The sequence below is a fragment of the Tinamus guttatus genome, unplaced genomic scaffold (assembly GCF_059628265.1).
Source record: "Tinamus guttatus ecotype Peru unplaced genomic scaffold, ASM5962826v1 Tinamus_guttatus_pri_ptg000134l, whole genome shotgun sequence".
In the NCBI taxonomy this organism is placed as follows: domain Eukaryota; kingdom Metazoa; phylum Chordata; class Aves; order Tinamiformes; family Tinamidae; genus Tinamus; species Tinamus guttatus.
In genome coordinates this window covers 1,738,903-1,755,316 of record NW_028288668.1, presented here as the reverse complement: position 1 = coordinate 1,755,316, position 16,414 = coordinate 1,738,903, and the positions used below count along the sequence as shown (strand labels likewise).

At 36.6% G+C, this 16,414-nt stretch overlaps 1 protein-coding gene across 1 annotated transcript; it reads right to left on the bottom strand.

Annotated features, from left to right (window-relative positions):
- Positions 1–1,120: 1,120 nt before the first annotated feature.
- LOC148595245 (granulocyte-macrophage colony-stimulating factor receptor subunit alpha-like) lies at positions 1,121–13,243 on the bottom strand. Its single transcript, XM_088521852.1, has 9 exons — positions 13,207–13,243; positions 9,316–9,445; positions 9,048–9,223; positions 8,213–8,352; positions 3,892–3,930; positions 3,506–3,641; positions 2,869–2,956; positions 2,198–2,279; positions 1,121–1,278 (listed from the first exon to the last, which is right to left on the bottom strand). The coding sequence occupies exons 1-9, from the start codon at positions 13,223–13,225 to the stop codon at positions 1,210–1,212; spliced, it is 879 nt and encodes a 292-aa protein (XP_088377978.1). The 5' UTR covers positions 13,226–13,243; the 3' UTR covers positions 1,121–1,209.
- Between the last annotated feature and the right edge of the window lie 3,171 nt (positions 13,244–16,414).

Genomic DNA, 16,414 nt, shown 5'->3' with positions numbered 1-16,414 from the left:
GTTAAAGGGGAACAACTGAGTTTTTTTTTTTTTTTTTTTTTTAACCAAGTACAGTCTTTTCTTAGTATCAGCAGTACTTCTTTTGGTTTGCAGGAACTCAATTTACCTAAATGTGCAAATCACTCAAAACATTCTACTATGCAAGAGTATGTCCTATGGAGTCTCTGACAGAAATGCAGATACAGAGATAGGACCAATTTCAAAAGAAGCAGTTTAACAGTCTCGGATAAAGTTTTGAAAAAAAACTGTTCAGGATAAAATAAGGTAGTAGGCATGGCATAGACATTGCCTCCAATTTTCTAAATCCAAATAGGCCATATGCAGAAGCACGTGTGATTGGCCTACTGACTGGTGGGCCTCATATCTCCTTACTAATTGGAGGATTCAGGACGAGTCTCTTCTCCAGGTATTATTAAAATATACAAACACCCTGTACTTTTTGCAGATAGCAAGTGGCAGACTTCTGCTTGAGAGCAAAGAAGTTCATTCACTGGCATTCAGCAACCCTTGTACCCCCAAACTCACAATTATATTCTGCCTGTTAGCATTCATAATTTAACATATTTTTTCATCTACTATAAATATGAAATGAGAAAAATTTTGAGAAAATTTTCGGTTTTGTAAATATCTGGGAGCAAGATCTTAGAGATACTGTGCAGAAGGATTTGGCAACATAGTTGGGAGGTAGCAAATAAACTTATAAGGAATTTATGTCCTGACTCCTTTGACAATATTCCTTTGGTATGCGCAAATGATCATTCTAAAGAAGCTTAATCATGGACAATCTTCACTGGGTTTTCACATGGATGATTTATTTGTACTCCTGATCACAATCAGGTGATTATATAGCTGTGTACCTTTTCCAAGGCACTGGAGATTTTGATTGAAAAACTTAAATTTGGTTGTTTTTATTTTATTCTTTTACATGAGGTAAAAAATGCAGTGCACATCTGTCTGACAATAACTTCCAAGCACTACTGAAATATTTTTCTGAAACATTGCAAGAATACTCAGAATAAGAGACAAAAAGAGTCAAAATAGATCACATTATTCATGGGAATTTCAAGAAAATGCCGATAAGTTTTAAATATAAATTCTTGGGAAACTGTAGCTGTATCAGTAGCATTCTTATCTCTGCCCACAGGACAGAAAAAGCAGATATATAGTGTGCAGAAAAATTCAAACTGCTCATTTCACTTGCCATTGCCATTATGCCATTTCTTCAACTGTTATTATTTCTTCGGTTTCTTGCTTTATTAATTGATTCTCATAGTCTGCCTAGTAAAGGAAGAATAAAACATTTCATTAGTTTAATGCATGAGATTAGCTACTAGTTACAAATTATGACCTACCTATTATTCAGACAGTGGCTATTTATTTTATGGAAGTTGTTGAGAGACCCTGTCAGTGAGAACACTGAAGTAGATGTCTAGGGCTTTCCTTCATGGTGAGCTCCCCAAGGAGGAGTAAAATACTTTTCTACTGCAAAGACAGAAAATTCATATTTCTAAACACCAAGAAGTCAAAGTTGTTAAGAAATAGAAAAGGATTAATTTCTGCAGTGTTCTCTTCACCATATCCTGTGAGCATGTTCTAGTTATCAGACATGGATGTAAGCAACTCAAAGACTTAATGGATTGCAGGAATCATGGTCTAACTGCCCTCCAGACCTGCAGGTCTCCACTGTTACCTGTGATTGTCTTTCTCTTCCTTGTTCTTCTCATGAAGAATATCTACTTGAAGATACCTAAACTAGAATCTCCGGGTTCTGTACTGTGCCTCTCTTGCTTACTGCACCCTAGAAACTATAACGTTTTCAACATCTGCTATAACACAAGTATTTTGGTTAGCAGTAGATTTTTCTGTCCCTTCTCTCTGCAAAGGCTGACCAGCAGACTTAATTTGCTTTATCGTGCTGAGAACACAGCACAGTTCTAGTGATGACTTATGGGGAGAACAAGGGAAAATGATGTATTTCCTCAGTACACAAGAATGCACCTCAAATGCTTCATAATGTAAAAAGGTAAACAAAATAATTATTTGCATGTGGACTTCCTCTTTCGATGCCCCATTTACAAGAAAAAGAGAAAATTACTCCTTGCTTCTGAGCGTCTCTCTGGCACTCAGGTCGTATCTTTCAACCTGCAACAGATCCTCATTTATAAACACTTTTCCTGCAAGTGGAAAGAAAACATACCTGGAAATGCATAGAAGAAATATCATGGAATGGGTCTTTTGGCTGTGGTACCAGAGCAGACATTTTTTTCAGAAAATAGGTGCTGCAGCAACAAAAAGGAGTGGTAAAGAAAAGACTAAGTATGCAGACATATCAACACTGATTCTTGAGGTGTTATTTTCTTCCCCAAGTCTGAAGTAATGGAAGAATAACTGAGAATTATATGGGTGAGCACAATGGCATCAATTTATTGTTCAGAATTTGGTCCGTAGCTTCTTTTATGAACTGTTAAATATGATAATAAAACACTTTATTTCTTTCTCCAAATGGGAAACATCCTGAAAACAAAGAACCAATTTCATGTGCGTGAAAATTTTATGTGCATGTAAATTTCATTTACATTACACTGTGTTAAGGTTGGAGAGGGGCATTAGCATAGTGCCTTTTCCCACTATTGGAAGGAGTTATATTATGCTGAGAATTAGAACTACAGAGTCCAGGTGAGGAACATCCAGTAAATCATAGCTCCATGTTCGGTATCAAGTTTTCCTCTCTCTTTTCCTTTTAATATTCTTGCCAGTGGGGAAGACATTTATTTATTTATTTATTTATTTATTTATTTATTTATTTATTTATTTATTTATTTAAAGTCAGGCACAGAATAAAATTTTTCCGGAAGAAATAAGACTTACGCTAGGCAGAGAAAAAGTATGAGACTTGCTGTTATCACTGATAGCAGAAATATAGTATTTCCTGAAGTAGATATAAGTTGTTCTCTTCCTGAAAGACAAGTAGCCAACAAAGTGCTCATTAGTATTACAGGACACAAATGACCACACAGCTGTGTGAAACATCTGCTTTGATATATGATAGCATCAAACACCAACAATAAGTGGCATCTTCCTTAGATTTGCTCCCCATTGCCTTGTAAAGTGTGAAAGGAACAAGATGGATGGCAAGGACTGTAAGGAACAGAGGCCTTTAGAACACTTCAAAATGCAAGAGTGCAGATCATAGTGGAAAACAGGAATTTATAAAGACAGATGTAAAAATGGGAGAAGAAAAAGAGCTGGCAATATAGATCTAAAGAAGGTCTGTTTTATCCACTGGCTATTTCCTTGCAATTACTACCTGCAGTCATACAAGAGGACTTGGAGGCTCCCCTAGCAGGGGAATAGCCAATTCTTTCCTAATTTTCATCCTGGCACACGGGAATAACATACAAAGATCACTTAAATATGTTTCTATCTGTAAGTATGAAACAATAAATGAGTCAGACAAGTAAAAATTGAGAGAAAAGTAGGCCAAGAAAATAATTCTCATTCTTACCAAACTCAATGGGTGTACTCCATTCCCCCCAGTTTGTGCTCACTAAACAACCACCGTCAGTTGCTCTGATTTTGACACGATACTTTTTTTCTGGATTGTAGTTTGGGAATCTGTAGGATCTTTCTGTGGTGGTAGTCTGCAAATTTTGTGGCATACATAGGAGAAACATAAAGTTCTACCTGTGTAGGTATTCTTTGTACCATGTTTTATAAAATATGCTTTAAAAATAACAAGCGAAAATATTTTTGTGCTTAGGAAATTTTTAGATTAAATGTATACATGGAACTGGTGGATTAAAACTTAAACAGTTTGTTTGAAAAGTTTCACATGTATGTGATCTTTCAACCCAGCATAAGCATTAGATTAACACGCTAGTGAAGACTTACGGATTTAGATGAGTCTTTGGTGTTTTTCTCAGGATCAGCCTATCAATAAAAGAAAATTTAAATTTTTATGATTATTCTTTTTGTTACTATATAATAAGGGTTACTACTTTCTGAATGTTTGATTTTCAGAAAAAAAAAGGTGCACTTTGCTGAAACACCTTCTTTTTTAGATTATGAAGTAAGCTATTCTTTCACTGAGGGGTTTTCCCTCACCACTGGTATTCTGAAATAATGTATTCTTTAAATTTGGTAAAGCTGAGAATGAAAAACTAAACAAACCAAAAAGGCTCAGATTGCCTAGAAGTGGAAATTGTATGTTTTTCCTCATGCAAAACAAAGAATTTTTAAAAAATTCTAGTAAATGGAGACAAATATGTTCCATGAAAACTTCTGTTTGTGTAGCTTTTTTATTCTGATGTGTATAGTACTACTGCCCATATTCATCCATCTCTTTAAAATACCTACAATTACTGAGTTGTATCGTAGCAACCATGTGTTAAGGCCTAGAAAACCTGATTATTCTACTTCAATAACCTGACAGAATAATTATTTTTATTCAAAAATATGGATCCACTTTATAAAATAAAGGGACACAGCTTTAGGCTACTGGGCTAGACATCTGCTCATCAAGGAGCACTGAACTTTTCCATGCAATCATAGAATCATAGAATCATTATGGTTGGGAAAGACCTTCCATGTCCCTTGTCCTTTCCATGGTCCCCTAGGGCCCATGTCCCTAAGCGCCTCATCTACACGTTTCCTGAGCACCACCAGGGACGGTGACTCTACCACTTCCTTGAGCAGCCTGTTACAATACTTAACCACTCTTTCCACGCAGAATTTTTTCCCTAACATCTAACCTGAACCTCTCCTGACACAAATAGAGACCATTTGCTCTTCTCCTATTCTCCTATTTTTGGTAGGTATTTTGGAGAAGAGAACGACCCTCATCTCACTACAGCCTCCTTTCAGGTACTTGCAGAGAACTGTTAAACCCTCCGAGGCTCCTCTTCTCCAGACTAAATAACCCCAGCTCCCTCAGCTGCTCCTCATAGGATCTGTGCTCCAGCCCCTTCTCCAGCTTCATTGCCCTTCTTTGAACACACTCCAGTGCCTCAATGTTGATATAATTACTAAGACTTGCTAAAATAGATGCTACACAAATTCAAGACACTCCTATCTGTATACAAAGTGCAGACGTACTTCAGATAAATCTAAGAATTCAATCAACTACAAATGTTGAGACAATGAAGCAGTTAGGTGAACCTGAGAGGATACTTGCTTATGAAGAAGCAGCACACAAAAAGATCATGCTTTCAGCTAACAGTAAATCAGAAAGCACAAAAATAAAGCAGTATTTGAAACTCCCTGCCGTATAGCCACTTAAATGATGCCTCTGGCATTGTCTGTTTAATGCATTTACTTTCCTACTTTCGATTGATCAATTTTCCTTCCTTTAGTGCTCTGCAAATGAGTTTAATGTCATGCAGCTCTTTACAGATCTTTAAGTCAGCAGATAGGCTGTAAATAGCAGATAAGCTATCTACATTTTAAGTTAACTATTTGGGAACTTTGAACATTTGCACTGATGCAAGCATCCTAGTTACACCCTGAATTCACTATCTATTTCACTTTACTGTGTAGTTTTGCCCTTCAATAGAATTACATCCACTGTCAGTCTTTCAGTCAACCTCCTCACAAAACAATTCCCAGTATCTAATTTTATTACTAGAGGGGAAAGATTGGGGTGAGGACGGGAATCCTACCAAGGTAGTGCCTAGATATATCATGTCCAAATCTTGATTTATCCACTCTTCCCTTAGTCTTTGGCAGTTGTAATTATTAAGTACCACTTTTGCAATACCTTCTGGTATCAGAAGGATTATAAACTGAGGGGCAAAGGCAAAGTAGGATAAACAAATGCCAGATATCTAAAAGCTTTTGAAGCGAATTCTCTCTTACAGATGCTTTTTATAGAATCAGTGGAAACACTGTTGTTTGCATGCTATTGAAGGCCTCACAAAACATTTGTATAAATAAATCAGCCAGCAAGGAATGAGTTAAAAAAAAAAAAAAAAGCTTTGGAACTCATTCTGCAATACCATAAACATGACTGAGCAATACTGACAATTACAGGAAATACGGACAAAAGGAAAATTACAAAAGACATGATGAACCTCCTGACTGGATAGAGTTAGTTCTGCATAATACCTAAGAGCTCATAAAATGCAATAGATGGGCTATGAGAGTTCAGAGAGGAAAACTACAGGAAAGAATATCCTGACCTAACTCATCAAAAACAGTACCATGAATAAGACTAGTGTCAGAGTCTAATACTCTGGGCTAGGTTCTTTTAGATAGTCCACACAACAAAGTGTAATGTTTAATACAAAAGTTTACTTTGAAGACATTTGATGTTGTACAGGAATTTTGATTTAGCAGAGCTTTTGTCATAGGCCAACCTCTCCTCAGCTTGTTGAAATAAATCATAGGCCCTAGTGTATCCTAGCCATTCATGGAACCATATACATAGCTGTTCAGCCTCAGAACTTTTGTAATATATTTTGTTTTCTAGCCAAATGATCAGCCAGATGATTCCACATTGCCCAAAGGTTTTTTGTGGCAGATACATGTCCTATGGAGCTATATCATAAACCTTTTCTGAGTGTGTTTTTTCTCATACCTTTGTGTTTTTTCTCATACCTTTACCATTTAATTGTCAATTGTTTTTCACCCGTACAGCATACTAGTCCACATAGACACAAGGGGCTCTTTGCTCCAGGGCTATTTCCACTGCTCTGGTCCCCTCCACCCCCAGAATGGTATGAGGAAGACTGCCAGATGCAGCTAGTAGCACTTTTTCCAAAAAGTATATAGTTCCCTTGAAGTCACAATTTAGAGCTAAAAGTAATAGCACCTTTACCCTATTTTTATTATTTTTACCTTTTATTTTCATTCTTTTACTCTATTTTTACCCAATTTTATGCTATCTTTGTCCTATTGTTTACTCTTTTTTACCTTGCACATCTTGTTGTCATAATCCCCATTGATTATGACAAATATCGCTTATGCCTACAGGTAGCGTAAATGGGTGAGTAGAGTGGTTCCTTTGACTACAGGACACATATCCTCCTGAGTGGCATGGGATTGCCAAAGGTTAACATTTGGGGGTTTACCATTCTGATCTACAGGCCATGGTTTATGCAGAATATCTGAAATAGCAGATAACTGTTCTCTGCAACTGCCTGAAAGGAGGTTGTAGTGAGGCAAATGTTGGTCTCTTCTCCAAAATAACTACCAATAGGATAAGAGGAAATGGCCTCAAGTTGTGCCAGGGGAGGTTCAGGTTAGACATTAGGAAGAATTTCAACCTGGAGAGAGTGATGAAGCACTGGAACAGGCTGCCCAGAGAGGCACCCTGGTGGAGTCACCGTTCCTGGCAGTGTTCAGGAAATGTGTAGATGAGGTGCTTAGGGACATGGTTTAGCAAGCATCATGGTGATGGGTTTACGGTTGTTCTTGATGATCTTGAAAGTCTTTTCCAATCATAATGATTCTTTCTATAATCCACAATCACCGAGAAGGGATAAGTATGTTGAAGGCATCTCAAGCTCTTTGTTCTCTTTGAAATTCCTCTGTTAGTTGTTCAGGCTTTATACTGTTTTTTTTTTTTTTTTTTTGGCTCAGTCATATATAAACTTCCTTCTCACACTGGTCTGGCTAACTCAGGGAGACACTCGCTGCCTATCTAAGGCACCCTTGGGCCCTTTTGTTTTGAGATAAAGCAAGAAGTAGTATGAGGTGCGTCTTACATTACTCCTGAACTTCGCAGGACACTTCTACCTCCAAGCCTTCTCCCATTGTAAAGGTTATTGGTTAGTTACAACTAAAATCCATACTACCTTGTACAGACACAAAATCTGGTCACATATCGCTTAACCATATTTTTGATTTTTTTTTGTAGTAGTCTTAGAGTTTGTTGAAGTATCTTGTAATTGTCCATAATAATGTCACCAGGTGATACATTTGATCTACTTATTTGTGCTAACTATTCACTTTCTCCATTGGGAATACTTTGCCCTGCTTCTTTAAAGACCAACATTCCCTCTGAAAGCATTCCCTCAACTGATTGACCCTATTTGTGGGTAGCAGCAATCTTCAGCTCATGTGAAAAAGGCTACTGTATACGAAAAAGAAGAAGTTGCTTAAGAAGAGAGTAAGAGAGAACAGTATATTGGTTGTATGGCAAGTATGTGTGTGGAAATGCAATCATTTCCACATCATTCCATTCATCAGAAATCATAGAAGAAAGTCTTCTTACCGTATTTACTATATCAATTTCATATTTGAAGCAATTATCCCTTTTAACATGACTTGTGCGAGGTGGTCGCCACTGAATTTCGCAACCATATGAAACTCCAGTACAGTTCACTGTGACATTTAAAGGAGGGGTGAGCTTTTCTGCAAAAACATAATCAGGTATGCAAACAGATAAAATCAATTTTCTTCACTTTGGCTTAGTAAATACAGATGGATCTTCAAGCAACTGGTCTAGAAATGTGTGAACTATCAGATTTGCCCATATTTTGATACGTACAAACCTTCCTGATTTAACATTCTAATGAGGAGTTGGAGAATCTGAAGCAACAGTGGTAAAAAAATGGCATCTTTTTTAATATTTATTGAATTTGGCAATGCAGTATGTGCAGAGCTTATTGATACCATGTTTATATTAAACAGAATCAATTTATTTCTATGCTTCTTGGTATATTAGTAGCAACATGCCTTAATTGCAAGTTTTGGCATATTTTCCTTACACCTTTAAGTCATTTGGTACTTGGTCTGTGTGGGAATTATGAGATAAGGTAGTACCTCTAAGGCATCCTTAGTTATTAATCCCCAAAGTTGACATGTTTCTTTCAGAGAACATATTCACTGAAATATTCACAATCTATGATTTGACATTGTCTCTAAATTCATTGTTCCACTCCCTCTTGTAATTTTTACTTTTTAGACATCAAGGCTGGGGAAGAAAAAAAATCTGTTCTAAGGATCATTATGTTGCAAATGTGTGCTCTTTTTCTAGGTCTGAATATTTATTCCCTTAGTCTAGGATGGAAATTGAGCTTGAAAACAAACAAACTTAAAAACCTTACCAATTGTGTACAAAACAATGTTCTTCTTATAAGACTGAATGGTTTGCCCACTTCTAGATGCATTCACCAGGAAATAAGCCATCTTATTTTCAATTGTCACATTTTGGAATCTACATCCTGTATGCCTTCCACAGTTATCTTTGATGTAATTCTGGCATTCCATGAAATCTTCTATCCTTTATATAACAAAGTGTTTCAGTTAAATACGGACAATGTGATATGTCAGATCAGAATTCAGAATTCTCTGCAGTCAAGCAGATCTGCTTACCTTGAGCTCTTCCAGTACAGAAAATATTGGGTATCTCCCTGAGCAGTCTTGCCTACATGCCACGTGCAGTTCATGAAGGAAATATTATAAATCACACAGACAAAATTTTCAATAGCTGTCCCATTCATGGCTGTAACGAGAGAATGTCACAGGGCCATTCTGAAAAACTGTGCAACTGCTTAAAGCCACGAGATCACCAGACATACATTTAGCTATATTAGGCATGTGATTAGTAAATCCAACTGCATATTGCCCTGGTCTAGCAATTAGGTATGTACTTTAAGGTCGTAATAATTTCTTCTGTGTTCAACTGTGAGAAATATCTGCTATTGTTTCAGATACTGAAGATAGGTCTAGGATTTAATCAGCCAGATTAAGGCTCAGGCACAATGATATAGTGGAGATTAATAACAAAGATAATTATATAAGAGACAATAAAGATGTCAGGGTACTCTTGAACTTCTGGAAATCTTATTCTCTTCCAAGATCAAGATCAAAACTATTTCAAGAGTTGGTTCAGTAGCAATTTAGCAATTCTTTGGACAGCAGTCCTAGCCCTTCATGTCTCCTTCCTGACTACATCCTGCTTCCCTGGCTGTGCTGGTACCATTTCTTGTGAAACCTCATAGAGAACTACACTGACGAAGAGATCATTCCTATCTATCTGTTGAGCAGTTTTTATTTTGTGTGATTTTCTATCACAAGGGCTTATCACCTCTTACCACAACGAAACATGCAAGCTCATCTGAGATGATGAATGGGGATTAGCAACAAAGAGTCTACAAAGATCTGTGTAGGCTAATGCTGCTACTTCAAAAAATGCAAGAAATCACCTCTGTTAGGATGTTAGAAGCATCTAAGTAGGCAGGTAGCCACTGCCAAGGGTTCAATGACTCTGAGGAGACTGCTAAGGAGCTGGAGATCTATAGTTCTCTGTTGTGCCACAAACGCAGTTTATGATGCAGAATCCACCAAAACTCTACATTTCCACATTTACAAAAGAGAAATACAACCAGAATGAGGAAATTGTTAGGTGAATGCGTCAAAAAGTCTGAAGTAGGATCACATAAGCTGTTCATGGGTTTTACAGGGATGGGTTTTCTAAAGCCTTTGCAGATCCTGCAAATCAAAAGAAAAAAAAAAAGATTATTCTGATTTCAAATCAGGTCACAGCCTAATTTACGTTTGACTGAGTAAGTCAAGTTGGCTGGGGACATAGAAAACAGGATGAAAGAAATTTCCAGCATGGCACTGGAGTCAAGGAAAATGCAAATGAAATAATCTCCTTGGCTTCTTTAATGATGGCCTCAGTTTCTTACATCAGTGTCTGAAGGAACCATACAGAGATATACCAAACTGATCTTGAAAAATACTGGCATGAATATTGCAACCAAAGCTTTCCTCTGCTTGCAAAATAGCCAATTATTGGCTTCAGAGTGTCACATTCATATCAACATTAAATGGGTGCTGTGTAAGCCACAGTATCCCCTTTGTAGATACGATTTTCTTTCCTGTTTTTGGGGGGGGAGTAAAAAAGGTGAATAAAGATTTTTGAAGACATTCCTCAGTGAAAGAAAATCCAGCAAAGTAGGTGAATAGGGCTTCTGTGCTTTTAAGGAGTTATCTATTATCAATCCTATTGTATTTGGCTACATTATTGTATAGTTTGAATTTAATTTTTAATATCACTTGGAATTGAGCAAAGTTTTCATCAGAAGCTTCTCCTATAATCTCCCATTAATTCAATGAAAATCTGTTTCTTTTTTTTTTTTTTTTTTTCCTTCTGGTTTATGCTGAAGGACTACCTCTGTTTTTCTAATGATTTCTTATGCCTAATTTTTAGGTTTGTTTTAGCAACTCCTCTATAATAACCCAATCTTCATCACTTTTCTGTCATTATTTTTTCATTTAAAAAGAGGTAGGACCATACTGGCATGATTCTTTTTTGTCAGCCATGGTGCAAAGAACATTTTCACACCAGTGACATTTTCCTACTGAAGTGCCACATACATTTGCTCATAAAGAAATGTATATATAAATATATTAATATACTCACAAGCATCTTTTGCCTTTATACATAACTTTTTTTTCCACATTTTAATATCTTCAGTTATATTTGAAAATTTATTGACATTCTTTATGTCTTTTCATAAGAGAAGAATTTAACGGAGTGAGATTGATGCTATGATTATAATTGTATCTCATCACATAAAAATCCAGTATTCTAAGCAATTTTGCAGGTACAGGGAAAATTGGGTTCATTTTTTTTTTCCTAAGTTAACTTAGATTACCTCCATCTCTTGTATGGCTGCTAGAAACTACACAGCTACAGGGAAAAAAAAATGTTAGTTAGGATTATTTATGTTATTTATGAGGAAAAACTGGATCTCACTTCTGGACTTTGAGCACAAGAATTTTTTTATTCTTTGTTCAGTAACTCTGAAATAAAATAAACAACTCTCACACATGATGAACCAGAAAATTTGAAAAGGAATATAAACAGCATCTAGGCTACTGGAGGATAATAAAAAGAAATTCAAACTACTTTAACCTAACTCTGAAGAGTCCAAGATAGTTGTGACCTATACTTACGCAGGTGCTGTGTAGATGTGTGTACAATTAAGCCACTAATTCAACACTACTTTTATAGCAACTGGAAAGAAACAGGTACTTAAGACACAGTTTAGTTTGCCTAGTCTAGAATGAGATGAGTGAAGTCTTAAGAAAGCTTATTTCCTGTGCCACTGAAAAGATAGCTCAAAGTGACGAGCCCAGAGGCATCTATAGCAAAGCTATCTACTTTGCCCAGATGAATCTGGCGTGATTCATTCCTTCTTTTGTCGCATCATCTGTAATTCACATGTAGGTCATTGACATCTCAATTCAATCTCTCGAAGTATTCGAGAAATAAGTAATTTATGAAGTATTAAACAGAAATGCTGCCAGTATTCATTGAAAATTTATTTTTGAAAATTCCTTCCTTCCTTCCTTCCTTCCTTCCTTCCTTCCTTCCTTCCTTCCTTCCTTCCTTCCTTCCTTCCTTCCTTCCTTCCTTCCTTCCTTCCTTCCTTCCTTCCTTCCTTCCTTCTCAATCTGTTTTACTATCATATGCTTCTCCTCTTTAGAAAAATAATTGCAATTGAAGAACAGTATTTTTGCCCCTCTGTATGGAAAAATCTTTCACATTTCAAATAATTCCTATGCAACCTTAGATCAAACCCTATGTTTCCTTAAGGGTTTGATCTAAGGTTGCACAGGTATCTCCACATGAAGCTGTTTCCTATTTGTATCATAGTTTATAATCATTTCAAGAAAACACAGCACAGGCCACCTTCATTTATCACTTAAAACATGATAAATCCTGAAACACATCCACATGTGACTGGATATTTAGAAATAACATGCTTCAATGACTATTCTCATCCAGACTGATAGCAATTTTAATTAAATAAGAATAAAATCTGGTTGATAACCTGATGAATATAAATAACATCTGACCATGCAGCTTCTGAGCACATTCTGTTAAGACTTTTTAACCAATGGAAAAGAATCCTTGCTGCAATATTATAGTGCAGGTTTTGACTTAACTAGATGAGTGCACAGAGGAAAGATACTACTGTTTGGATGAGGCCAGTAATACTGGAAATATAGCCACTCTTCGTATTTCAAGATAATTATATACTTATTTTCAGATTGTAGACAAAATATGTTAATAAGTCATCTAAATTTTGCCTGGGATTCATCAGAAACAAAAGCATGCACTTGTTGATAGTATCTGCCCACCTCAGAGTTATTTTAATAAGAAGAACTAGCACAAATAATAAATTTCATTTTTTTTCCATAGCTTCTTTGGCATAAAACAGCAATAAACAAATCCAAAAATAAACATACCTCCTCCTTGGAAGCCCATTTCTCTGTGTGGTCACAGTTATGGGGCACAGAAGGGAAAGAAGCCTTGAATTCGCCTTGGCGTATTTCTGTGTGCTTTGACAATGTGCTTTCATCAAGTTCTTTTAAATCACTCATGCAACAGGATATAAAATCCCGCCTATGTCTTACTCATTTCCTTATTTTGTACTTCTGTAACATAATGCGGAAAAGCACAGCTACAGACATGAATGATTTTTCAAAGTAAGGACTGTCATTTTCTCTACCACTTCATCCACATCACTTTTGCTCCTTCACATCACATCTGCTTTAGAAAGGCTACTATACAGGGCAAAACCTCCAAGGAAGCTCTGAGGAGATACGACCCTAATTTATGGCCCAGATATATGTCAGTCATCATTGTTTCAAGACCCTCCACTGTCCCAGAAATGTGTGCAGTCCCCCTTTTCCTGTGGCTGCAGACTCTGAACATTCTCTGTCCAAAAGTGATCATTAATGTGATCTCAATCCCGAACTAACACAGCAGGATGTCCTGTCCCAGACACGGAGGTCCACTCCTGCTCCAGTTAGCATGCTCTGAAGCGCGTAGCCTAAGACTTATGCACCAACCCAATTGCTTTCTACACTTTGTATATCAATATTTTGCTTTATTGCTGGGTCTTTTGCTCAACTGCATGCTCATGCAGTTGCATGAGCTTATACAGTTCATAGCAGATACTTTTTAGAACACCCACATACTCACAGTCTTATTATATATCTTTACTCATCTTTAAAACATATGAAATGGAAACTCAAGTCATTAATGGAAATCACCGCCTTTAAATCCGATGAGCTATGATGTCCACTGACCTTACTATGGACCTGTTATATCTCAGTAGAAGAGTGGCACATCAGTTCAGACCTGTCCTTCTGTTTGCCTGTATCTTATATAGCTTGATTCTAATCAGCCTTCTTTTTTGTTGCTTTTCTGGGAAGATGAGGAATTGAAGGTGCCTCAAAAAGATGTTTCCTCCTCTTCAGGTCTCAGTTCCTCAATTTTATTTATTGTATAGATGACAGTATTAGCTCCTTTTTGAGATACACAATTTCAGGAGCTGCAGAAGCGAGACCTTCTGTTCTCTTTCTCACTTTCTATCACAGACACTTCCATAAAACCAGACTGGGTTATAGTTTTGGGACAGTGAACCCGAAACCTAATTTTCAATAATATATACCCAGCTAGATGGCAATCTAGCCATCTAGAGATTCTGTGAATGCTGTGAGAGGCAGAAAACTAAACAATTGACCATTGCATGATGCATCATGCATCAGTGATGTTTCTAGGATCAAACTGGTCTTCGTGGAAAGGATGTAATTATGTAATTGAAGATTGTATCATAATGATACAATCAATTATTCAATCAATTCAATATTACCAATTATTCAAATTGGTATTTCTAAAGTATTGACAATTCTAATACTCAATCACACGGCATATGGGTAGCTTCTTATGCGAAATGGCAAATTATATTAACTCTTAATTACAGCTATAGGTGTAGCTTTTTTAATATGGAAAATTTGTAAAATCTTTGTGAAATGGTCATGTTTGCTCATGCATTTAATGCTGCTTGTTCTTCGTCAAAAAAAAAAGTATATATTGAGTAAAGAGCAGTATTTTTCCTTCATAGTCAGTAATAGGGCTTTGCAGCAAGTCAGGAGTGGGATGGATAGATGATCTAATGGTTTCTGGTATTGAGATCCTGTAAAAATATTAGTAGTTTGGAACTTATCTTAGCAGTGTATCTACTGAAACTGCACTAATGTCATCTGTCTAAAGCTGCTCATACTATGATTTTAACTCTTCGTGAATGTAGGAGCTGTTCTTCCAGTATCTGCCAACCTCATGTGAAAGAAAAGAACAGGGAACACAAGGACCACCTTAGTTTACCTTAAGTACTTGAGAGTTAAAGCATGTCAGGCATGAAGAAAAGTTGTGAAACTCTAGTTGTGAAACTCAGCTTGTGCCTCTGTTGTAATGCGAAATACAAGTGAGAGGCATAGGTGTGAAGCGAAACTACAGCAGAAGTCTCATAAATTTGTAAATTTTATCACACAATAAGTCAGCAAATGGTAATAACATATTAGTATGCTATTCTGCATTTGCTTCCCATCTCTCTTCCTTCTTATTCAGAAAGAATTTTGAATGTTAAAGCTTAAACTCAAATCTGGGTATCTTTATGATGTGCATCTGAAAAAGGACAAATAAGGAAACCAGGGAATTCAGGAACAGAGCTTATTGCTGGGACACTGCAAGGCCAGGGGCTCCATGGGGCTAGTACCAATGTTGAGAGGGGGCTGCTGATGATGTTAGGATGATTTTGTATCATGTACAAAATGATAGAATATTTTGATTTTTAAATTCCTTCATTATTTATTTTTTATTTGTTTACTGGGAAAAAATGATATATTTCACTAAAACTAAGGAATGTTTTTAGTATGATGGTCTGTTCAGCTTATGTCCGAAATTACATTTGGTGCTGAATAAATTAATGACCTGAACATTTTCAGACAACTCTATTTCAAAAGTTGTATGGCTATGAGAACACAATCCGAAGATCTCTTTTTTGTTGTTGTTATTTAATTATTTCTTCTGACTAAGGCTTCATTAAAACAGATTTCCACCATTGCTCCATTTGTTTTTTAGTATGTTAATTAAATAAATTCATGAAGGATAGAAAATTATTGATATATATTTATTTTTATGATGACATTTGGGAAAGAAATGCCTAGAGAAAGTTATGAAGTGTGCTTTTACAATATTAGGCCCAGATAGAATGAAAGGTAATCGGGAATCTTGTGACTAGCATTCTCAGTAAGATCACTCATTACCTATGGTCTCCTTACTTATGGTATCTTGCAACGACTAGGGAAAGACCAGTAAAAACACCCTGCCCATGCAGCACTGTGGCAAGATACTAAATCAGCAGCAGATGAGCCATAACACTTAGTAAGACAATCCATTATGCAAGCTATTCATACTCCTTTAATTTGGAAGATAAGGAAAACCCCAGGCTTTGAATGGCAATCTGCTCCTGCTGTGAGACACAGGACCAGTTTCTCCTTTCTGTCAGCCTTTCTTCAGCCTGTGCATCTGTATGGGGAGGGAATACATCCACTGGGAAGTACCTGGAATAACTTCCCTCCACATCACTGCATGGGTCTGAAGAACATC

What these genes read in the sequence shown, in the direction of transcription:
- LOC148595245 (XM_088521852.1), bottom strand. An exon ending in CCAAAGACTCATCTAAATCC is followed by an intron (nt 3,642 to 3,891) that starts GTAAGTCTTCAC and finishes CAAAATTTGCAG; the next exon opens with ACTACCACCACAGAAAGATC. An exon ending in TTTCTTCTATGCATTTCCAG is followed by an intron (nt 1,279 to 2,197) that starts GTATGTTTTCTT and finishes TTCCTTTACTAG; the next exon opens with GCAGACTATGAGAATCAATT.